This window comes from Ylistrum balloti, unplaced genomic scaffold, assembly GCF_031769215.1.
Source record: "Ylistrum balloti isolate Yb309-2 unplaced genomic scaffold, AGI_CSIRO_Ybal_v1 Utg370342, whole genome shotgun sequence".
In the NCBI taxonomy this organism is placed as follows: Eukaryota; Metazoa; Mollusca; class Bivalvia; order Pectinida; family Pectinidae; genus Ylistrum; species Ylistrum balloti.
Genome location: NW_026782246.1, coordinates 746,057 through 771,354, shown reverse-complemented (window position 1 = coordinate 771,354; position 25,298 = coordinate 746,057). Strand labels below are relative to the sequence as shown.

At 38.0% G+C, this 25,298-nt stretch overlaps 1 protein-coding gene across 1 annotated transcript in view; it reads left to right on the top strand.

Annotated features, from left to right (window-relative positions):
* The window catches only part of LOC132553644 (dynein heavy chain domain-containing protein 1-like), an 87,988-nt gene that overhangs the window by 44,969 nt on the left and 17,721 nt on the right, over nt 1-25,298 (top strand). Inside the window, exons 54-78 of the mRNA XM_060217904.1 lie at nt 108-343; nt 739-907; nt 1,680-1,869; nt 2,025-2,123; nt 3,788-4,004; nt 4,572-4,703; nt 4,968-5,146; nt 5,421-5,610; nt 5,742-5,921; nt 6,297-6,412; nt 6,795-7,038; nt 7,621-7,770; nt 8,374-8,445; nt 9,150-9,242; nt 11,431-11,600; nt 12,230-12,323; nt 12,849-12,991; nt 13,380-13,475; nt 13,835-13,873; nt 18,704-18,875; nt 19,952-20,119; nt 20,585-20,742; nt 20,872-21,081; nt 21,457-21,627; nt 23,558-23,653. Coding sequence (XP_060073887.1) covers nt 108-343; nt 739-907; nt 1,680-1,869; nt 2,025-2,123; nt 3,788-4,004; nt 4,572-4,703; nt 4,968-5,146; nt 5,421-5,610; nt 5,742-5,921; nt 6,297-6,412; nt 6,795-7,038; nt 7,621-7,770; nt 8,374-8,445; nt 9,150-9,242; nt 11,431-11,600; nt 12,230-12,323; nt 12,849-12,991; nt 13,380-13,475; nt 13,835-13,873; nt 18,704-18,875; nt 19,952-20,119; nt 20,585-20,742; nt 20,872-21,081; nt 21,457-21,627; nt 23,558-23,653 — 3,784 coding nt within the window. The remainder of the gene's footprint in view (nt 1-107; nt 344-738; nt 908-1,679; nt 1,870-2,024; nt 2,124-3,787; nt 4,005-4,571; nt 4,704-4,967; nt 5,147-5,420; nt 5,611-5,741; nt 5,922-6,296; nt 6,413-6,794; nt 7,039-7,620; nt 7,771-8,373; nt 8,446-9,149; nt 9,243-11,430; nt 11,601-12,229; nt 12,324-12,848; nt 12,992-13,379; nt 13,476-13,834; nt 13,874-18,703; nt 18,876-19,951; nt 20,120-20,584; nt 20,743-20,871; nt 21,082-21,456; nt 21,628-23,557; nt 23,654-25,298) is intronic.

Genomic DNA, 25,298 nt, shown 5'->3' with positions numbered 1-25,298 from the left:
CCCGTTAATAAATGGTCTAGTTATCAGATTTCACAATATTGTAGCTAACAGATGTAACATTTGTAAACCTTAAACACTTAGTGAGATAACTTGGTGATCTGTTATAGGATGAAGGTATGGGAGGACTTGGTGCGAGATGTGTTTGGTCCCACGCTCCGTTTCCTACGCCAGGAGTGCTGCCCAGCCCTACTCACGGATGTTGGCCACACTGCTGCCCAGGCTAACCAGGTGGCACCAGGTATCCAGGAAGTCAGCACTTTCCTCCGCTACATGACTGCCTTATTGGATAAGGGCTTCCTCCGCGAGGAGTTGGAGCAGCGAGAGATACAAGCAGAGATGGACGGTAAAGTCACAAAGTCAAAATAAACATCAAGATGGGTGGGTAGAATTTTGGGGTCAAATTGAACACTAATGGATGGTGAGGTCAAAAGGGCAAAGTGTACACTGAGATAGGTTGGTAAAATGTTGGGGTCAAAGTGAACACTGATGGATGGTGAGGTCAAAAGGTCAAAGTGTACACTGAGGTAGGTGGGTAAAATGTTTGGGTCAAAGTGAACACTGAAGGTTACAAGGTCAAAATGTACTCTATGGTGAGAGATAAAGTCTCCAGATCAAATGATAAGACTTGTAAAGTGTAAGCAGATGAAAGAAAGGGACAAACTGTATTATATCATAGATTTTGCATGTGGCAGGTTTAATAAACAATAATAATTATTTCCGTGAACATACGTGTTACAGATGCAGGGAAGAAGTCTCCAACCAGCAGTATTATGACTTCTCAACACACTGCCAGCCGTTTGACAGGGAGCTCACACATTGAACAACTCATTCCTAACTATCTTGAGATACTTAAAGGTGTATTTGCCTTTTCGTACGTCTGGGGATTTGGCGGTCACATCCACGAAAGGTGCGTCTTCACATCATTGTTACGAATACAGAGGTACTGTAATTAGGATTTTTGATGTTTGTGATATACAACAGATATCATGGAATACATATATTCGGTGGGCGGGTGGCGCAGTGATACCACACTCGTCTTTAACCTAGTCATCAGGGGTTTGATTCCAAGAATGGATTTGGAAAGGTTGGCTGATCATGTGGGTTTTTTTATATATTCCCTTTTCCTAAAGCCCTTCAAGTGCTTACATCCCGGCCAACAAGAGTGATTAGTATTAAGTTGAAATAACTTGGTTCATAATTGTTCTAAAATAAATAAATGAAAATTTATATTTACTGTTCCTGTTTATAAGATATTAATCATATATTTATATATTTATCTGCTGTGAGCCCATGCTTGTTGATAAGCCCATCCATATGTAATATTGCTGTTCAGTACTGTTATTAACCTATATTTTTTCGCTGTCATGTAATAAGCCCACCCCTTGACTTTCAGTAATAAATCAACCGTTGGCCCCTCGACAGGACAAGATAAATATGATAAGACATGTACAGTATTTAGAATACATATGTAATGTTTGTTATTTACATACTGTGTATGAGAATCACAATATATAACATGTATGATGTTTATAATAAAAAGAAGAAATGTATGACAAAGTATGAGATGATTGTAAATATTTTAATCTTTGTGTAACAGAGAAGAGGATATTAGAGAGATGGTTCTCGGAACCAATTCAAATTGAGTGATTCATGAAACATTTTCTTATTCTTTTGTTCAGGTTTAAAGACAAGTTTAGCAAGTTTTCCCACGATGCTCTGTATCGAACTTCACACCCGGTGCGGATCCCTATGATGGGATCTGTGTATGACTATTGTTTAGATGAGACGACAGGAACTTTCATTCGCTGGAGTGATAAACAGCAGGAGCGCACAAAGATCATGGCTGGAGGCTTTACCTTAACAACAGAGGTTAGTTCGAAAATTTTGTCTGAATGAGTGTATCATGATACATGAAGAAAAAATTATGTAATCATCAATGTTACAATATGTTTGGCTAATATAATTATAAGTAATGATATATTACTTACTGACTTATATAGTAAATAATCTATATTTTTTTACAGGTGGAGAAGTACACTTACCACATAGACCTTTTACTGGGTGCCTGTCATCCGGTCCTCCTTGCAGGCAATCCAGGTGTAGGCAAAACTACCCTCATACAGGTAAATCATGTCATACAGTAATACTGTCCAACAGGTAGATAGCTTCATACAGAAATAGAATGGCTTAAAGGTAGCTAGCTTTATACTGGTAAATACTGTCCAACAGGTAGATAGCTTCATACAGAAATAGAATGGCTTAAAGGTAGCTAGCTTTATACTGGTAAATACTGTCCAACAGGTAGCTTCATACAGAAAGATGATGTCATAAAGGTAGCTAGCTTTATACTGGTAAATACTGTCCAACAGGTAGATAGTTTCATACAGAAAGATGATGTCTTAAAGGTAGCTAGCTTTATACTGGTAAATACTGTCCAACAGGTAGCTTCATACAGAAAGATGATGGCTTAAAGGTAGCTAGCTTTATACTGGTAAATACTCTCCAACAGGTAGATGAAATCATACAGGTAGATACCATACAGGTAAATAATGTCCTATAGGTGTATAGCTTCATACAAGGGTATGCTCTACAGGTAGATACCATACAGGTAGATAATGCTCTACAGGTGTATAGCTTCATACAAGGGTATGCTCTCCTACAGGTAGATACCATACAGGTAAATAATGCTCTACAGGTGTATAGCTTCATACAAGGATATGCTCTGCTACAGGTAGATACCATACAGGTAAATAATGCTCTACAGGTGTATAGCTTCATACAAGGGTATGCTCTACAGGTAGATACCATACAGGTAAATAATGCCATACAGGTATATAGCTTCATACAAGGGTATGCTCTCCTACAGGTAGATACCATACAAGTAAATAATGCTCTACAGGTGTATAGCTTCATACAAGGGTATGCTCTACATGTAGATACCATACAAGTAAATAATGCTCTACAGGTGTATAGCTTCATACAAGGGTATATGCTCTACAGGAAGATACCATACAGGTAAATACCTTACAGGTAAATAATGTCCTAGTGATAGATAGCTTCAGATATCTTCATACAAGTATATAGCTTCTTGTAGATTCATACTGTTAAACAATTCTACAACTATCATGAAATGAAACAATTGTCTGTATTAATGTTTACCTGTGTTATAGGCTTGTTTACCTGTGATGTCCTTGTTTACCAGTGTTTACCTGTGATGTCCTTGTTTACCAGTGTTTACCTGTGATGTCCTTGTTTACCAGTGTTTACCTGTGATGTCCTTGTTTACCAGTGTTTACCTGTGATGTCCTTGTTTACCTGTGATGTCCTTGTTTACCTGTGATGTCCTTGTTTACCAGTGTTTACCTGTGATGTCCTTGTTTACCAGTGTTTACCTGTGATGTCCTTGTTTACCAATGTTTACCTGTGATGTCCTTGTTTACCAGTGTTTACCTTTTATGTCCTTGTTTACCTGTGTTTACCTCTGATGTCCTTGTTTACCAGTGTTTACCTGTGATGTCCTTGTTTACCAGTGTTTACCTGTGATGTCCTTGTTTACCAGTGTTTACCTGTGATATTCTTGTTTACCAGTGTTTACCTGTGATGTCCTTGTTTACCTGTGTTTACCTGTGATGTCCTTGTTTACCAGTGTTTACCTGTGATGTCCTTGTTTACCAATGTTTACCTGTGATGTCCTTGTTTACCAGTGTTTACCTGTGATGTCCTTGTTTACCAGTGTTTACCTGTGATGGCCTAATTTACTAATAGTTACCTGTCTTATCACCAACAGAACATGATCCTGCCGAAGCACAGCTCCACCAGCATCATTATGTCACGCAGTATGTCCTCCGAGCTTTTCCAACACACCATGGTAGCTCAGATCCTAGAGCTCAAACACAAAACATCAAATGTATTAACCGGACCTGGTGGGACCAGTTCTCCACCCAAGTCTCAACAGTACCACCTCTTCTTTGTTGATGATCTCAGTCATGCTCAGTGCTATGAAAGTAAGTAATACCAGCAGGTGAATCAGATGTAAGAACTGGTAAAATGCAACTATTTGCCTTAAGTTATAGTCTTAGAGGGATGGCATTATACTCTGATAGAAAATCATAGTCTACCCAGGGTAGGAGGGAAGACTTTATACTCTGATAGAAAATCATAGTCTACCAAGGGTAGGAGGGCAGACTTTATACTCTGATAGAAAATCATAGTCTACCAAGGGTAGGAGGGCAGACTTTAAGGGTAGGAGGGCAGACTTTATACTCTGATAGAAAATCATAGCCTACCCAGGGTAGGAGGGAAGATTTGATACTCTGATAGAATATCATAGCCTACCCAGGGTAGGGGGGCAGACAATATAGATTGAAAGACTTGGAGGGAAGATAATATGCTGTGATATCATCTATTAGAAAAGAAAATATATGTGTAATTTGATAAGAAAATCTTCTCAAAATAGATCATATTAATTCAGTATACACATGATTAGCTATTTTTGTGAGAGGGACCATGATGTGATCTATACATTATTTCTATATAAACATAACAATGACAATGATAATAATGTGTTTCAGGCTATCAGCCTCCACTAGAGCTACTCAAGCAGGTGTTATCAGAGGGAGGTACATACGACCAACAACGTCAGGAGTTTCAAGGCATGGAAGAGGCACTTTTCCTGACAGCAACCACCCTTCCCAGTGTACCAGGTATTATAATTAAATGGCATTTACATGTTGTTACTAGCTACTTTAAAGGATATTGAGTGAAAACAGCATCTCACTTCTGTGTATCAGAATGAAACAACATGCAAAATGGGCAAATTATCTCCCTTGTTTTGGTAACACAGGAATATTTTAATGAGATTTCAATTCTCCAGTACATTGTAATGTGACATGACACTGAAGATAAAAGAAATGTATATGTATGTCTTTTAAAGTTTTGAATAAAATCTTTCCAATTTTTTCTTTAAGGTTCAGGGATGGGTAGATCATGTCATGTGATGTCGTCACGCCTGACACGACTGTTTGTGACGCTGACTCTGTTTACCCCAGCTCTAGATGGCCTGCTCAGTATGTATGGTCGCAGTCTACAGAACTGGCTGGAGGAATTCCCCACCTACTCTGTGGAACACCACTTTGAGTTTGCTCGGGTAAAGACACTGAAATATCATACTTTATCAGTTTGTCTCTTTTGTTATGAAGTGAAAGGATTCAAAATGGTAAATTTATAAAATCTGCAAAAAACTTGTTATTAGATTATTTAACACAGGAGTCAAGGAATATGATGCATCTGAAAATAACTCAGGTCCTGATCTGTAGTGAGAGTGGGCTCACTTTATTACGACTACTGTCCCTCTTCTCTCTCTCTGTTGTTCTGTGTTGTGAGTGTTCCTTTTTTTGTAAGAGTTATCTCCCTTGTCATAGGCAATGACCCTTGCCCTTCTGGAGATGTACCACCGTATTAAGGAGAAATTCCGCGCCACACCAGCTAATGCCCACTACATCTTCACACTTCATGACATTTCTCGTGTTGTCCACGGAATCCTTCTCATGTCTCCGAGGTCAAGGACACGTAAGATGATGAGACGGAAAAAGGATGGCCATAACGATTCCCGTGAGTAACACAGAAATATTAAAGGTCTGTATTGAAAATATCTAAAATGATAACTAACTCTTCTATAACTTTAAGCTTGTGAAATGGTTAACATATTGCTGGATGATTTCTGCTGTTTTGTATTGTTAAAGGTGGTAGCCGTAGTAACCAGGTGTCTCGCCAGACTTCCTGGGAATCACGCTCACGCTCAGTCAGCATGGCCAGTGGTGCTCAGCCACAGGAGACAGCTGCTCCCATGATGAAGGTCATTGCTCAGCTGTGGTGTCACGAGTGCACAAGGACATTTGCTGACCGTCTAGTCACAGAAGATGGTAAGTCTTACTATGTCATAAATTTTTTGGTTAAACAGGCTACACAGCTTTTTACTGTAATTGTAGCTAGCTTCTGTTTCATATCCTGTGCTGTAACTATTGAATTTTGTTTCAGAGCTCACTTTCTAGATTTAATTGTTTAAAATTTTAATTGCATGGCTCTGTTTGCTGTTTCAAATTTGAATCGTTAGACACCAGCTGCTGTGTCAGATTTTAATTGTCAGACTCCAATTGCTGTTACAGATTTCAAATGTTAGACACCAGCTGCTGTGTCAGATTTTAATTGTCAGACTCCAATTGCTGTTACAGATTTCAAATGTTAGACACCAGCTGCTGTGACAGATTTTAATTGCTGGACACTGGTCTTTGTTTCAGATTCTAACTGGTTTTCACGTATAATTGAAGACACTGTGATGAAATACTTTTGTATGGCCCGGGATGATCCTAAGACTGAAATGGCTGCCATCTCTGAGGAGACAGTCTCTCAGACGGTAATGGATGTGTTGTTTATGTTTTCTACCACCATTTTGATTATGTTATTTACTCTAGATTCAGTTGTTGTATCATGTTTCCTGATGTGTAGAACTGTGTGTGAAATGTGTGTAGCACCATGTTTGAATATTTGTGACTGTATCATGTTTCCTGGTGTGTAGAACTTTGTGTGAAATGTGTGTAGCACCATGTGTGAATATTTGTGACTGTATCATGTTTCCTGGTGTGTAGAACTTTGTGTGAAATGTGTGTAGCACCATGTGTGAATATTTGTGACTGTATCATGTTTCCTGGTGTGTAGCACCATGTGTGAATATTTGTGACTGTATCATGTTTCCTGGTGTGTAGCACCATGTTTGACCATTTGTTCTTTTGATACAGGGTCGGGTTACACCACAGACAACATCTCCCCTCCCTGTATCACCAGTTGAGGATGAGGAGGAGGAAGAAGAGACAAGAGAGGTCAGACTAGAAAATCTACCAAAGTTGGAGAAAGTGAAGGAAGATGAGGAGGAGGAGGAAGAGGATGTGAAATCTCAGTCACAGACACTGACATTCTCTGTGTCACAGTCCCAAACTCAGAGTGACGATCTCGCCAACACGACCCCTGTCACAAACAAAACAGGTTAGTGTTCTTATGTAACTGAAAACGTTGCTGATATTCAGCAAGACAGGTGGAAGTTCTTACATCTTACATAATTACTGACAATACAAATGTTTGTTATTTTTATTTGATATCCATGATATTACAACAGTGAACTTGTCAACTTTATTTGTTTTACAACTATGGTGAAACAAGCTTACAGTTTAACAATAATTACTCTTGTTGGCCTGGTTTGAAGTGCAGGCTGAAGGGGTCTTACTGTGGGAGAAAAAAGCATGTGTTTCTGGGAAAAACCCATGTGGTAGGCAGGTGACCCCTTGATTGTATGTATAAGTCTGAACAGGGAATCGAACCCTGTTCCCTATGATAAAAGGTAAATATGTGACCACTGTACCACCTGATATTTGTTTAGTTTCTGTGTTCTGATCTAATTACTCTGTAGATTATGGATTGTGTACCAGGTAGATTATGTAATATCAAACAAAATGTGAGGTTTTAATCTGAACAAGAGGAGTATGGTAACACATAGAAAGAATGAGGAAAGATATTTTTCACAAACGTTGACAGATTGTGGTTGTAACCTGGTATTTTATTAATCAACAGATGGCGCTGAAACTATGGCATCTGTTCGTACTGAACCACGTGGAGAGAGCGAGTCGGAGGACTACGAAACAGAATGTTCTGAGGAAACGGAGGAAAGCAGTGATACAGAAACTACAGAGACAGAAACAGATACTTATGATACTCCCAGAGGTAAGTTTTGTTTGGTTTATTGGTTATCTACAATATACCCAGTGGTTAATTTGTTATCTACAATATACCCAGTGGTTAATTTGTTATCTACAATATACCCAGTGGTTAATTTGTTATCTACAATATACCCAGTGGTTAATTTGTTATCTACAATATACCCAGTGGTTAATTTGTTATCTACAATATACCCAGTGGTCAATTTGTTATCTACAATATACCCAGTGGTCAATTTGTTATCTACAATATACCCAGTGGTTAATTTGTTATCTACAATATACCCAGTGGTTAATTTGTTATCTACAATATACCCAGTGGTTAATTTGTTATCTACAATATACCCAGTGGTCAATTTGTTATCTACAATATACCCAGTGGTAAATTTGTTATCTACGATATACCCAGTGGTAAATTTGTTATCTACGATATACCCAGTGGTAAATTTGTTATCTACAATATACCCAGTGGTTAATTTGTTATCTCTGATATACCTAGTGGTTTATTGGTTATCTACGACATACGTTGTGGTTTAGTTGGTATCTGCAATATTTACAACGATTTACATATTGTAGGGCCATTGTTTATATTTCCATTTGTTGTTCATAGATGTTGACCCTAAAAACCTGTCTCAAGGAGTGTCCACTCGCCGCAGCAGTCGGGAATCGTCAGGCATGACAGGTAGGTCATTTGCCATTTTGGTCAGTGTGTCCAGAGTTTGTGCAGAGTGGTGAATTTTTTGTCATTGATGTAATCCATTTTGATTATTCCTGAGCGCCTTAAACCTTTCCCTACCTTAAGAATCTCACAAAATTTATACATAACCGTTCAGCCACATGACAATATGTAGAGGAAAAAAAGTTTATTCATGTCAATTTCACACATAAAAACATGGGCTTTACAAATCTGTATCAAGTGTTTATAAATCAAAGGATTGAAGACAAGACTCACCAGTCAATAGCATCTTTTGATACAAATCTGAGATAAGGTATTCATGAGACTGCATCATACAAACCCTCTTGGAATGATCAGCGATGCTAGGGTATTGAGAAATAACAGGCAACTGATGAAGGTCAATTTTGATTGAAATAACTGTCAGAATGTTTATCGAGGTGTGTGCACATACTCCAATTCAGTTGATTCAATTTTATTTTTTTCAATATTGGTTTTTTATAAAGAATGTCTAGTACAAAATGTATTTACAGAATTATGGTGATGTTCGATATGGTATAGTGTATTTAAGCCTAAATCCTTCAATATTTGTGTGTTCCTACCTGTGTGTTCACATTTACCTTGTATGTATTACTAAAGTGTTTGTGCACTCTAACATGTGCACTACCACTCACAATTTTTGTCCCCATACACGTGTGAACCTTTCACTTCAGACTCCAGCACACGTAGCACAGATACTAGTGTTGGTCGGGAAACACCAAGACTTATCCACAAAGCCTCATCTGAATCTGGTCGCTCCAGTAGAGGTAAGTCGCACCAAGCCTGATCAGAATCTGGTCGCTCCAGTAGAGGTAAGTCACACCAAACCTGATCAGAATCTGGTCACTCCAACAGAGGTAAGTCACACCAAGCCTGATCAGAATCTGGTCACTCCAACAGAGGTAAGTCACACCAAGCCTGATCAGAATCTGGTCCCTCCAGTAGAGGTAAGTCACACCAAGCCTGATCAGAATCTGGTCACTCCAGTAGAGGTAAGTCACACCAAGCCTGATCAGAATCTGGTCCCTCCAACAGAGGTAAGTCACACCAAGCCTGATCAGAATCTGGTCCCTCCAACAGAGGTAAGTCACACCAAGCCTGATCAGAATCTGGTCCCTCCAACAGAGGTAAGTCACACCAAGCCTGATCAGAATCTGGTCCCTCCAACAGAGGTAAGTCACACCAAGCCTGATCAGAATCTGGTCCCTCCAACAGAGGTAAGTCACACCAAGCCTGATCAGAATCTGGTCCCTCCTCAACAGAGGTAAGTCACACCAAGCCTGATCAGAATCTGGTCCCTCCAACAGAGGTAAGTCACACCAAGCCTGATCAGAATCTGGTCCCTCCAACAGAGGTAAGTCACACCAAGCCTGATCAGAATCTGGTCCCTCCAACAGAGGTAAGTCACACCAAGCCTGATCAGAATCTGGTCACTCCAACAGAGGTAAGTCACACCAAGCCTGATCAGACAGAGGTAAGTCACACCAAGCCTGATCAGAATCTGGTCCCTCCAACAGAGGTAAGTCACACCAAGCCTGATCAGAATCTGGTCCCTCCAACAGAGGTAAGTCACACACACCAAGCCTGATCAGAATCTGGTCCCTCCAACAGAGGTAAGTCACACCAAGCCTGATCAGAATCAGAGGTAAGTCACACCAAGCCTGATCAACAGAGGTAAGTCACACCAAGCCTGATCAGAATCTGGTCCCTCCAACAGAGGTAAGTCACACCAAGCCTGATCAGAATCTGGTCCCTCCAACAGAGGTAAGTCACACCAAGCCTGATCAGAATCTGGTCCCTCCAACAGAGGTAAGTCACACCAAGCCTGATCAGAATCTGGTCCCTCCAGTAGAGGTAAGTCACACCAAGCCTGATCAGAATCTGGTCCCTCCAACAGAGGTAAGTCACACCAACAGAGGTAAGTCCTGATCAGAATCTGGTCACTCCAACAGAGGTAAGTCACACCAAGCCTGATCAGAATCTGGTCCCTCCAGTAGAGGTAAGTCACACCAAGCCTGATCAGAATCTGGTCCCTCCAACAGAGGTAAGTCACACCAAGCCTGATCAGAATCTGGTCCCTCCAACAGAGGTAAGTCACACCAAGCCTGATCAGAATCTGGTCCCTCCAACAGAGGTAAGTCACACCAAGCCTGATCAGAATCTGGTCCCTCCAACAGAGAGTCACACCAAGTAAGTCACACCAAGCCTGATCAGAATCTGGTCCCTCCAACAGAGGTAAGTCACACCAAGCCTGATCAGAATCTGGTCCCTGCAACAGAGGTAAGTCACACCAAGTCTGATCAGAATCTGGTCACTCCAACAGAGGTAAGTCACACCAAATATCATCAAAGTCTGACTGCTGTTGCAGAGGTAATAAATATAGGTCACTCAGGTCACTCCAGCAGAGGTAAGTCACACAATGCCTTGTCAGAGTCTAATTGTTCCAGCAGAGTTTTATTGTCACTGTTCTTTCGTTATAATGTTTGACCTTGTCAAGATCATTGTCATGATCAAATTGTTAAGGTCATTGATCTCTACTGTGTAACTTGATCAAGATCATTGGTCGCCGTGGTAATTTTGTCAATGGCAAGGTTTTTGATTTAATTTAGTTGCAAAACCAAGAGCTTCATTAATTGAATACATCATTAAACACATCACTCCAATTTTACCTCTACACAATTCAGTTGTTCTGGTGGCAACTGTTACAGACATCACTTTAATGTAATTTTTTCTTAACATTAAACATGATATTGTCATTGATGAATGTGATTTCCAGGACACCAGATAGAAATTTAAAAGGAACTCTTTATTGATTTATTTCTTAGGTAGATCAAAAAGCAAATATGTTCATTGGCTATTTATCTATTCAATTTTTTTTATTGGTCCTTGAAACATGTTGATTTGGCGAGAAATATGTGTGAACTTTTGATGTTCTAAAGCTGTTTATATTTGTAGGGAGCCAGGGTAACACAGTTGGGGGAAAGGTCTCCACCACACCAAGTCTGAAAACACAGGGTAGATCTGGCCATGGCAGTCTAAAGATGAAAACAGTGACATTTAAAGCAGGTCTGCTGGCGGACTGGGAACATGAGGCTTACTTTGGCCCCCTGCTATGTATGGAAGAGGTATGAAATTTCTGCCTTTATCATTAAGCATACTGACCCTCTGGAGACTCTGAAACACCTCGAAGATGTTTTAGTTTATCTTCATTTGATGAAAGAGGTCAAAGGTCACATGATATGACTATGTCAGCATTCTTGGATCTCGGTTGATTCCAGCAGACTTGTTTCCTGCTTTGTCTATTTTTCTGATTGTTTTTATAGATTTTCAGGAATGTTACATCTTATGTCCATTTAGATATGCTGAATACAAAGACACCTTTTGGATCACACAATCTAAAACAAACACCTTTGGGTCAAAGTCTCTAAACCAGACACCTTTTGGATCAGACTATCTAAATCAGACACCTTTAGGGTAAAATTCTCTAAATCCTTGTGGAGCAGACTATCTAAATCAAACACCTTTAGGGTAAAATTCTCTAAATCAAACACCTTTAGGGTCAAATTCTCTAAACTGGATACCTTTGGGATAAAACTCTCTACTTTGGACGCCTTTGGCATATTGGGATCAAACATCTAAACTGGCCATTTTTGGAACTTTAAAGTTTTCAGATTTTACATTAGGGAAATATAGAATAATTTTTGGGGACTTAAATATTTGGTTGAATGTAACATACTTTACTGTTATTTTGCAGATCAAGGCACCAACAGACTCTCTGACAGACTTCATCTTCTCCAAGTTTTTCCTGACGACCCACACTGAGACTCAGGGTATCCAGGTGGAGAAGGGTATGTGTTCCTAGTGTGAAAGGTGACAGAGGCTGAGGAGTGTGTTAATGTTAGGATATCTGTTAGCTATATAAAAATGTTGACAATTGTGTTGAGTGGATTAAAGTAACCAAAAAAAATCATTCTGTAAAAGTTTAATTTTTTGTGGGGTCCTATTTTTTTTGCTATTTTCAAGGATGGAATAAACCACCAAAAAAAATGGACTTCTAAAAAATCAACTTGATGGAGGAAAGAGTTGAACATTTCATGACTTTCATAGAAAGTGCATCCTGATGATTTTAAGCTTTTGGTATAACTGTGAATATTTGTGTAATAGAGGTCATTATTTCTTTCATTGCCTCTACTAGGATTCAAAGCTGGGACCTCTCGGTTACATGTCTGAAACTCAACCAATCGAGCTAAAGAGAATCTCTCTCTAGCTGATGGGTATATTGTGGCTAGTATTTACCATGATTACATTTGAACTATTGAAAAATACAGCCCTGCTATAATTTATAAACTAGATGTTATGTTGAACTGTTGTAGGCTATGTGGATTGCCAGGAAGAGATGCTCGGAGAAGCCCTCAACACATGTCTAAATGTATACAACGCCGGCACGTCACAACGACTGGAACTTGTGTTTTTCAGTGAGGCCCTACGACATGCGGCTAGGCTGAGCCGTGTACTGGTAAGTCAAATACTGTTATAGATTATATAATTTATGTTCCTGCTAATGTTGGTATCAAATTTTCTGAATAAGGGAAATATTCATTTTTGAGTTTTGTAGATGAAAAATTGGAAAATTATCCATGGATATTGAGTTTCTTACAAAAAATGTTCCCTTTTTATACTCCCATGGTATTGGTAGTGAGGGGTTGGAAGGGGGGATACCCCTTTCTGTCTGTCCCATTGTCCGATCTTGAGAACCTTGCAAAAGATTTGATTTATATCATGACATAATGTTCCACAAAAAGACAATAATGATCAATATATACATAGGATTTGTTGAAATTCATGTGTTATAGTCATCTTCTATTTTATATGGTTAACTCCAAGTGAGAATTTTGCTTATACAGGCCATCCCAGGAGGTCATGCTCTGCTGCTGGGAATGACATACTCCACTGGGCGAGCAACTCTGGTCCGTTTAGCATCCTATATAGCACATTGTAAGGTAAGAGTTGCTTAGGTAAAGTTCCTCTCAGACCAGACAACCACACTCCTGCTAAAGGATGTTTTGTCTGACTAAGGTAACAGGACCAGCAATCCCTCCAACTTGGACCAAAAGAAAAAAAATTAATGAAGAGATATTGTAGTCGAAGGGTTAGTGAATTTCTATTTGAAAATGACAAACAAAAAATTTTCTTGAGAAATAGATACATTCAAAGTTATGGATTTCTTAAGTATATAGATCACAGTATTTTTTCAATATTTTCAAAATGTTGATTAAACTTGACTATGAAAAATAGGCTTGAGCATCAGTAAGGTTGTCTGGGAGGTTTTCACATGATATAGACATTTATGCACATTCAGAAAGCCCCCAGTAGCTGCTGCAGACGTAAATGTCGCGGGGTAAGTCGTTTGAAACAAGATGGTGTGTATTAAGGTGTGCGACGTAAGGCATGTCAAAAGATCTGTGTGCTAAGTTGTGTTACGCATGCTGGGTTATATAATTTTTCATTATAATCAGAATGCATGACATCGCAACATAATCTTGTAACCATAGTTACCGCTAATGATGTTAAACCTTAACAACGGTAGTTTAGGAATGGTAAGGATGATATAATTAAACATCGTTAAAACTTAACAACAGTAGCTTAGAAACACTAGAGATGAAACCTTACTAAATTAACTGTTCGAATAAAATTTCTTATGGCACAACCAGTAGACAATGTGAGTGCGACGTTTTGATGACTACACAGTCACCTTCATTAGAAAAATTACTAGTGTGGAGCATATTAGCACTGACATATGAAGTGTAGTGTACGAGAAAGTGTGAAATTGACCAACTTTTTTGGCGGTTCTATAATCTGAGACGAGAAGTAAACAGATTATAGAAAAACAAGTACACAAGATAGCAACATGTATTGTGGTTGATCCAGCTAGGCATTTTTTAACACTTAGTCCAGTGAGGAGTGTGAAGCATACCAGCAGTGACACATGTAGTGTATAAGATGGCATAGAATTTACCAACTTTTAAGGCTACTCTATGATCCTGTGTATACAAAGGTCAAAAATAGTGTGAAGAGATGGTAAACATGAATTGTAGTCGATTCAGCTATGCTTTTCTTAACACTCGGTCATAGATGTATGAGAGTCTGTTGACCGTGTACTCATCGAAATGTGACATTGTAATACACTCAAGTCATCTACAGGTTGTGTTATAAGAACTTTTATTCTATTGATATTACCAACCTGAAGAAAATGTTCAGAAATGAATAAACCATTGTTAGATTATAGGTTATATAACTAAGACATGTAGTTAGAATATGCAAAATATAGTTAGCAAACATGAAATACAGATAGGATATGTGAGATGTAGTTGAGGCATGATTAGATAATTAGGGAGAAAAGTTACAGTGAAGGCGTGATTAAAAAGTAATGATACAGTTAAGGTGGGGTTAGAACAGTAATGATACAATTAAGGTGTGGTTAGAACAGTAATGATACAGTTAAGGTGTGGCTAGAACAGTAATGATACAGTTAAGGTGTGGTTAAAACAATAATGATATAGTTAAGGTGGGGTTAGAACAGTAATGATACAGTTAAGGTGTGGTTAGAACAGTAATGATACAGTTAAGGTGTGGTTAGAACAGTAATGATACAGTTAAGGTGGGGTTAGAACAGTAATGATACAATTAAGGTGGGGTTAGAACAGTAATGATTCAGTTAAGGTGTGGTTAGAACAGGAATGATATAGTTAAAGTGTGGTTAGAACAGGAATGATATAGTTAAGGTGTGGTTAGAACAGTAATGATACAGTTAAGATGTGGTTAGAACAGTAATGATATAGTTAAGGTGTGGTTAGAACAGGAATGATATAGTTAAGGTGTGGTTAGAACAGTAATGATACAGTTAAGATGTGGTTAGAACAGTAATGATATAGTTAAGGTGTGGCTAGAACAGGAATGATGTAGTTAAGGTGTGGTTAGAACAGTAATGATATCATTAAGATGTGTTTAGAACAGGAATGATATAGTTAAGGTGTGGTTAGAACAGTAATGATTCAGTTAAGGTGTGGCTAGAACAGGAATGATATAGTTAAGGTGTTGTTAGAACAGTAATGATACAGTTAAGGTGTGGTTAGAACAGTAATGATATAGTTAAGGTGTGCTTAGAACAGTAATGATATAGTTAAGGTGTGGCTAGAACAGTATTGATTCAGTTGAGGTGTTGTTAGAACAGTAGTAATATAATTAAGATGTGGTTAGAACAGTAATGATTCAGTTAAGGTGTGGTTAAATCAGTAATGATACAGTTAAGGTGTGGTTAGAACAGTAATGATAATTTTGCAATTACTATGAGTTAGGAACAGAAAAATATGTCAGAATATACCATACAGCAGCCAATTGTAAAAGACGCTGTATTGTTGATAAGAAAGTGTTGTGTTAATACAGTATCAAAAATGACACTACTGCTTTGTTTCCTTTTTTTTTTTGAGCAAAACAAATTTTTATTTCATTTTCTTTAAAATGTATTATATTTCACTTGTATTAGAGAATCTTGGTATTTTCTTTTCTAAGTGAATTATAATCATAATATTTAACATTTGAACAGATGAAATAATAGTTTTAGAGTTTACACTGCAATGAGTAATTTCTGTCTTCCATGATTAATGACATACAGGATTTAATTAACTGCATGGAGTTGAAAGGGAATTTTTCTAAGATACATTTTTGTGTAAACATCTAAAGCATGCAGGCCATTCAAGCATCTTTGGTGCATGTTATGGTTATGGTAAACAATAATGCTTGTTGTTATTTTTTACAAGATGCATGGTATGGTGATATGTTGAATAAACTTTGTTGGTGATTGTGATAACTAAAGCAAGTCCTTCAGAAAAAAAAAAAAAATGGAAAAAAAAAAATGAAAAAAAAAAGAAATGACTTGGTCTCTCATAGAGTGAAATGGGGGCTGAATATATCTTAGTTTGAGGTAGAATGTGAGCTTGCCCCAAATTAGAATGGAGAGTGATTATGTCAAACAGTGAAGTGGACAGTGGGTGTGTCTCAAGTGTGGGCATGCTTCAAACCAGAATGGATGGGAGAATGGGTGTCTCTAGTGAAAATGGAAGGAGGATGTGTCTCTTGGTGCAGTAATATGTGGTAAGGTGGAGTAGACTGTGGGAATGTCATATAGTGAATTGGGAAATGAAAAATAATGTCTCATTGTATCAATTTGACATCACTCAGGATTCAAGCAGTAATCCTTGCACTCAACATTTTTTTAGTTTGATTTTTTTCAAATTTGAGAAAAAGAAAGAACACATTTCAGTTTTTCATTAGGTAATGAGTTCATAGGTTAACTCATTCAATAGCCTGAAAAGCCCACCACTTGTAGGTTTTGTTAACTTGCTTGTTGTTATGTCACAGCTGAGTGGTGGGAGGTGTGAGGGGCTGAATTGTTGGGTAAGTGGGTGTGGCAAAGCATGTGACTATGGTAACAGTATCTGCCTTGGTGATTGGCTCCTGAAGATATAACAAACTGTCTCTGTATCATCTGCCACATTGTCTCACTTTAAGTGTATGTATAGCTCCAGAATCTCATGTGGTATCTTTCACGTGGTACCTCTCATGTGGTACCTCTCATGTGGTATCTCTCATGTGTTAAAACTTATGTGGTACCTCTCGTGTGGTAACTCTCATGTGGAACCTCTCATGTGGTACCTCTCATGTGGTATCTCTCGTGTGGTATCTCTCGTGTGGTATCTCTCATGTGGTATCTCTTGTGTGGTATCTCTCATGTGGTACCTCTCATGTGGTACCTCTCATGTGGTATCTCTCGTGTGGTATCTCTCATGTGATATCTCTCATGTGGTATCTCTCGAGTAGTATCTCTCGTGTGGTATCTCTCTTACTTGTTTCCTGTTTGTCATCAGTTATATCATTCAATAACCAGGAAAAATGAACTTCATGGTATTTACAGTTAGCAACCTGATTGTTTGTATGGGTAGAAATCTCATGGCATACATAGGTAGTAATCCTGTGATATCTATGGGTAGTAATCCTGTGATATCTATGGGTAGTGATCCTGTGGTATCTATGGGTAGTAATCCTGTAATATCTATGGGTAGTAATCCTGTGATATCTATGGGTAGTAATCCTGTGATATAAAAAGGTAATGTTCCATGGTATCTATGGGCAGTGGTGGTAACTATGGATAATGACCCCATCATATATGGGCAGTAATTCTTGGTAATGATGAGCAGTGACTACAGGGTATCTATGGACAGTAATGTCATGGTATCTATGGGAAGTAATCTATGCTATCAATGGGGATTTAAATATCTATGGACAGTAATTCTATGGAATCAATGGGTATAACTATTTTATATCCTCTCTCTACACTCTACATTCACTGTGATTATTTACAAAGGTGCATCATATTGTAATCATACATAATCTCGAGTTACATGGCAGATTATTTCACTCCTTATGTTTTCAATATTTTGATGAGTTTGACAGATTTAATGTAAAAATATGATTGTTTAGGTTTTTCTGACGACATCACAGTCAGCTCTATACATCTAATAACATCTTCATGTTTCCTCTGTATAAACTTGGTTTCTGGTTTCTATCTCGTCACGGTTAGACTGACCAGTTTCTGTACCTCTTTGTACCTCCTTGTGATGGTAACTCATCGATATCCACCTCCTGTCACTGGACATATACTTAAATCACCTCCCATGATCCTGAAAACTTGAAAATTAATAATCAAATATTTCATATATGAAATTGTACATGTATACAAAGTTTGTGCAGAATAACTGTTTGACATTTCGCTATAGATTAATAACCTGTTGTATTAATGTATTCAAATTATTAAGATCATGTGACCTTTATTGGAATTAATATTGTTACACGCTATACATGGAGGGCCTGTTTGGTAAGATATTGCAATACAGTCGAAGCTTGTTATCTCAAACTCATATAACTCGAAGGCCCCATTTAATTTGAAGCATTTCGTCAGTTCCTGCCAAACTTTACACAAAACGTTCAAACCCACTTAAATCAAATACTCGCCTATCTCAAAGTCTGAGTTTGAGATAACAAGGTTGGATTGTATCAGGTATCTCCAGTTCAAATGTCACATGTCTGTCAATAACTGGGTCAAGGTCACTGAAACATGTATGTAGGTCACTGTCACTGTGCTTTGGATATGATGAGAGATTTGTACTTACAGTTGTTTGAGCCTAAACCACAGACGGATGTCAGTAGGAACCACCAGATTGTACGGGAACACATCAAACGAGCTTGTCACCACACCGGCATTCTGGGTAAACCCACAGTGCTGCTCATTCATGAAGACTTAGGAATGGAGTGTCTTGCAGACATCTGCTGTCTCATGGCTGAAGGTATGTAGCTAAATAGATATACTGTCACTAGATGTGGTCTCACAACGTTCAGACTAAATTTTTTGTTTCTTTCAGTTGTTCCATAATTATAAACCACCTGGGGTGGAATGTCACCTAAACTGAATTCTTAAGCACCACAAGAAAAATTTGGTGATGTACATTTTTCTGGTATCTCATTGCATGATTATATCACTATTGTGCTCTTTACTTCTCAATATCAAAATTTGAAAAATTGAAAATATACCATTATTATTATTAAATGATTGATTATTGTCCTTAAAACTGGTACATGTATATTAAGAATCATCTATACTTAAATATATCACGTGATACAATTTGATTTAGCAAAGAATCCAAGATGGCAGCTGAATCATATTTGGTTATGATTTTCAAGAAATGTTGTATTTTCTCCTAAAAAAAGAGGTGTATTGAGAGCCTTCACTGTCATTTCACAAAATATTGTAAAACAAAGATATTTAAATAAAGCCTCTCCTGGGTTCACCATGTTTCGTAGTGGTTTACATTCAGAAGAGCTCCATTGACAAGAAATCAGGAAAAAAACACACACACACACACACACACACACACACACACACACACACACACAGACCAAAAAAAACATACCCCTGTAATCAATTTCACAGATCAAATCCTGCTGACATAGTCAGTTTCATATTTGCATATTGAAATTGATATAGTTTCCTAAATCAGTCATGTGTAGGAATACAACAGGGAAAACTTTTTGTATTCTGATTGTTTTTTCTGTGATTGCTGATTTGTATATTTAGTTTCAAAATAGTTAATTACAACCCAGTGTATATATATATTCTTACTCATGTGAACAATTTATCAGGTAATGTAGCATGTGAGGGTGAATTCTTTTCTGTATCTCATTATCTGTATATAGGTCTGAGTTTGACCAGTCTTTTGTATATGCCCTCATATTGCAGTTGTATCTGATAGTTCAAGTTTTGTTTTCCGTCAAGTTTTCTGAAAATTTTTTTTTTTACATGTCTGTAGTGACAGGACCCTGATTTTGATGTAGGGATAGTAATTTGGTGATTGTTGTGTTCTAGGCACCAGTCCAGGTCTGTACACCGAAGACGAGGTCCAGGCCATTGTGTCACAGATGATGCCAGGCGGAGTACAGACTAAACGTGTAGACAAGATAGAACAGGCCTTTGAACGATACTTAAAAAAGATCAAACAAAATCTTCACATCATAGTGTGTCTGAACTATAGAGGTAAGTGCTGCCATTATGAAGTGTTCGACATACCTGATAATCTAATGAAATCTGTAATCATTCTGTCCTTACCATGCTGTTAGGCTCGTGCTGGCAATATTGCTGCCATGTCCATGTTAATGCTGGATAGGTCCTGGCATGCACACTTAAATGTTGTGTTTCTAAGTTGGTTATGGCATGCCCAGGCTGATAATGGGGATATTTGGTTTGTCCTTGTACGTCCAGACTTATATAGGGTTTATAACCAGTAGGATACATGGGGCTGGTATTTTTTTGGTAGTTTATTGGTGACTTAGATTGGTACTAGCTCCGCCATGCTATTGGAGTGTTTGGTTAATATTGAAGTATTGGGGTCTCAGTTTAGAGAATAGGAATGATATAAAGCATGATAGAAGATGACCATATGATATTGGTCAAGCGTAGACCAGAGTCAGTTTACCAGGAACATTTTTTTTTTGGTTGTAGGTAACAGTTACTCCAGTGACATACGAAACCTCCATGACAAGCTAAACCTTTACCCTAACTTGCTTAAGTACGCCAGCTCTGTGGACATGTTCCATCCGTGGACCTACGAGGCATATGTCAGGATTGCTGAGGTCTGGCTTCAAGATCAAAGGTCAAAGGTCAGTTGCATGGTGTTTGCTTTTTGTGTTTTATGTTGTATATATCAATGCTTAACAAATGTTCAGAGCTGAATTTTTTTCTGAATATACAAACAAAACAAACCTATTTACACTGTTGTAACTCCACAGATTTCTATCCCATGGCACCCGACCCGGATGCTGGAGCAGATGGCAATGACCAGCAAGGCCATGGCCTACATGCATCTCTCGGCCAAGAACATTATAGAGCGTCAGTTCTGCCACCAGAGGGAGCCACTCAGATTCTATTCACCTTTGACCTTCATGGAGTTTGTACATTTGTTCAGGGTCATATCTGCTTTTATTGTGAAAAAGGAACGGGTAAGTTTAGTCATCAATTTCAGGAGTTCAAGAGAAATTGAAACATTTCACCCTCATCAAACTTTCTAACATTGTCAAAAAGATTGTTTTACAAAAATCTTTTTCATCTGAAAGATTCACAAAGCATGTTTTTAGATCTAGAATGAAAAGATGCTGTTTATGATATTTTGTAATGAGTCTGTTGATGGAGTTATCTTTTTCATCTGAAAGATTTACAAAGCATGTCGTTCGATTAAGAATGAAAAGATGCTGTTTATGATATATTGTAATGAGTCTGTTGATGGAGTTATCACCTACGCTGTGGATTCAAGATATCAAGTGAAAAGCAACATTTATTCATGATGGTAATGTTGTATCTATTATTCTATCCACCAGGAGAACATAGGAAAGCATGAACAGGCTTTATCGAAGGTGAATGAGGCATTTGGAAGCATCAACCAGTTCAAGAGGCAGGTGTCAGCCCTGACACCTCAACACAAGGCAGCCATGGACGAGATCAAGGAGCTTGTGGAGCAGGTCGAGGAACACAGAGAGCAGTATATTGAGGTAGCGTTTATAGAGATTAGGCTTTAGGGGGACATCAGAATGATGTAAAACTTAAAGAGATTAGGCTTTAGGGGGACAACAGAATGATGTAAAACTTAAAGAGATTAGGCTCTGGGGGACATCAGAATGAGGTAAAGTTTATAGAGATTAGGCTCTAGGGGGACATCAGAATGATGTAAAACTTAAAGAGATTAGGCTCTGGGGGACATCAGAATGATGTAAAACTTAAAGAGATTAGGCTCTGGGGGACATCAGAATGAGGTAAAGTTTATAGAGATTAGGCTCTGGGGGGACATCAGAATGAGGTAAAGTTTATAGAGATTAGGCTCTAGGGGAACATCAGAATGAGGTAAAGTTTATAGAGTTTAGGATCTAGGGGGACATCAGAATGAGGTAAAGTTTATAGAGATTAGGCTCTAGGGGGACATCAGAATGAGGTAAAGTTTATAGAGATTAGGATCTAGGGGGACATCAGAATGAGGTAAAGTTTATAGAGATTAGGCTCTGGGGGACATCAGAATGAGGTAAAGTTTATAGAGATTAGGCTCTGGGGGCACATCAGAATGAGGTAAAGTTTATAGAGATTAGGCTCTGGGGGACATCAGAATGAGGTAAAGTTTACAGAGATTAGGCTCTGGGGGACATCAGAATGAGGTAAAGTTTATAGAGATTAGGCTCTGGGGGACATCAGAATGAGGTAAAGTTTATAGAGATTAGGCTCTGGGGGACATCAGAATGAGGTAAAGTTTATAGAGATTAGGCTCTGGGGGACATCAGAATGAGGTAAAGTTTACAGAGATTAGGCTCTGGGGGACATCAGAATGAGGTAAAGTTTATAGAGGTTAGGCTGTGGGGGACATCAGAATGAGGTAAAGTTTATAGAGATTAGGCTCTAGGGGGACATCAGAATGAGGTAAAGTTTACAGAGATTAGGCTCTGGGGGACATCAGAATGAGGTAAAGTTTATAGAGGTTAGGCTGTGGGGGACATCAGAATGAGGTAAAGTTTATAGAGATTAGGCTCTAGGGGGACATCAGAATGAGGTAAAGTTTATAGAGATTAGGCTCTGGGGGACATCAGAATGAGGTAAAGTTTATAGAGATTAGGCTCTAGGGGGACATCAGAATGAGGTAAAGTTTATAGAGATTAGGCTCTAGGGGACATCAGAATGAGGTAAAGTTTACAGAGATTAGGCTCTGGGGGACATCAGAATGAGGTAAAGTTTATAGAGATTAGGCTGTGGGGGACATCAGAATGAGGTAAAGTTTATAGAGATTAGGCTCTGGGGGACATCAGAATGAGGTAAAGTTTATAGAGATTAGGCTCTAGGGGGACATCAGTATAAGATTGTGGCTAATAATTGTCCAATTTGCAGTTCTTGCCATGTCCTACATATCTATTTTATTATATCTATCATCTGTTTGTATCAACTACATGGTTATATCCATCACCTATGTAAATTTGGATTGGTTTTATTAACTGCTTTCTAAATCATCTACCTGTCTGTATCTACAACATGGAATGATGATGTGTATGCTATTGGAACACTGACATATAAAACCTCTGATGAAGATGTAATATGATGTGGTTCTGCGCTTTGTCAGTTTGTATTTCTCAATAAGCTGAAATAGACAGTTCTGTGTTGTTGTTGTTTTCTCTTGGCCATAATATTTCATCACGATTGCATTGGATGACATGTGGTGGGCTTCCTGTATGTTGTTCAGTGAAATAGCAACCATTTACTACAAGGATAGCCTTCCTCAAAATGACCCTGGCTGTTGACATAGTAATAAAGCCATCAGCAAACAATACATTAAAGGACAAAGTCAAATTTGCTGAATCAGAAAATGTTAGTTGGATGGCAGGAACTTCATCGTTTTTATTGTGAAACAGTTAAGATGGTTATGCATCTTGTTGTAATGATTTTCAGTCTCTTGACAAGTGTAAGGCTCAGGAACAGAAGATAGAGGAATTACAGACACCTTTGGAAGATCTACGACGGGAGGCACAGACAGAGTTTGACAAGGTAACTTGTTTATCTTCACGACTCTTTCACAAGTGTGTGTGTGTGTGTGTGCTATATTTGCAGAATGATCTTACTAGACGTTTGACTTTCATTGCAAATTCATCAGAATAATTTTCATCTAGATCTGCAGCAATGTTTTTTTTTGTGTGATTTTAAGGTTGAAGCAAACTTTTCTGTAATTTTTAGGTGTGATTTTGTTATTTACAAAAGATATCAGAAAAGAATGAATATCAATATTTTCAAGGTTTAATTTAAACAAACAAAAGGTTTCGGTGAGATCTGAGAGTGGATTAATGGAACTATATATTAACATACTGTGTGATAGAAGAGAATTTATATCGGTGTGTGATTCTGTAGCCCAACAAACAGCCAAGGAAGGGCTCCGGCCCAGTAGTGGAACACTTCACTTCAACACAATACAAGGTACTAGTCAGCGTAGAGGTAAAAGGTGACAGAGGTACCACTTGGTACATCCATTTTACAGGTGTTGGGTATGGCAATTTCATTGTATCACAGAGTACCATGCTTTGAGATGCCACCAGGTATTGGGGCATGTCTAGGGATAGGTTGCAGATTTACTTTTTCAGGGTACTTTTGTGGAAATAGTTTTAAACACAATGTTTTACGGGGGCATCAGGTATTGCTTTATCATAGATTTATTTATTTTCCATGTAGCTATGATTTATATGTTCATAATCCAAATTGACAGTTAAATTTTGTTACAGCATCTTAACTCTAAAATTTTAAGAGTAAAGATAGTGTAGGGATAGTTTTCGGACATTTTCTTCTAATACTTAGTGCCATGTATACATTTACATATCTAACGCTTTACTGGTGTGAGTTTTTTCATTCTTATTTAGCATTTCTATCATTACAGTACTCTGCGACCTATGACAACAACATAATTTTAATCATATGATTCAGTGAGAGACTGGTGCAGTGCATAGGTTTAAAATTTGTAGCTAATGTATAATAAGTGAATTTGAAGGTCATGTGGGGTCTTTTGGAAACAAAAAAAAACTCAAGTTTCAGAAAGAAGTTACGTTGCTATAGTATACACATTTGATTGACAGACTATCAGGTATCCCGACACACAGAGGTAAAAACAGTACATGTGTCTCCATCACTCGATGTAAGCATGTTTATAATTGGTCAATGGATACATGTAAGTCTCTTCACCATTGGGTCAATCCCAAAAAGGGATGTAAGCTTCTTCATCATTGGTTAATGTCTCAGTGCAAGCATGTGCACCATTGGTCAATAATTTATCAATGTATTGCACAAATGACTGTTGTTGATGTTGTCAGTCATGTCCTGTAGCACTATTTTCTTCATAATTAAATATTTTGCACCAAAAGGAAAAAGAAATCTACATTGTCAGCAAGTTTTGTATTAAAATTATTTTATTAGACTCTTTGTATTTATTGTGAAAATATGATTATTTATTTAAAATTACAACATATAAATATGATACAGAATTTGTTAGGAGGCTTGATGATTCGTCCTGTCTTGTTCAATATCAGTTTTCTCACTCAAGAAACCACAATGTTCTGTAATACCTCAGATGATTTTGAATGTTAGTGTTCCAAAACCAAGGTCTTTGTTACTATTTATATAAAAAAAATATTAATTAACCTACAGAATG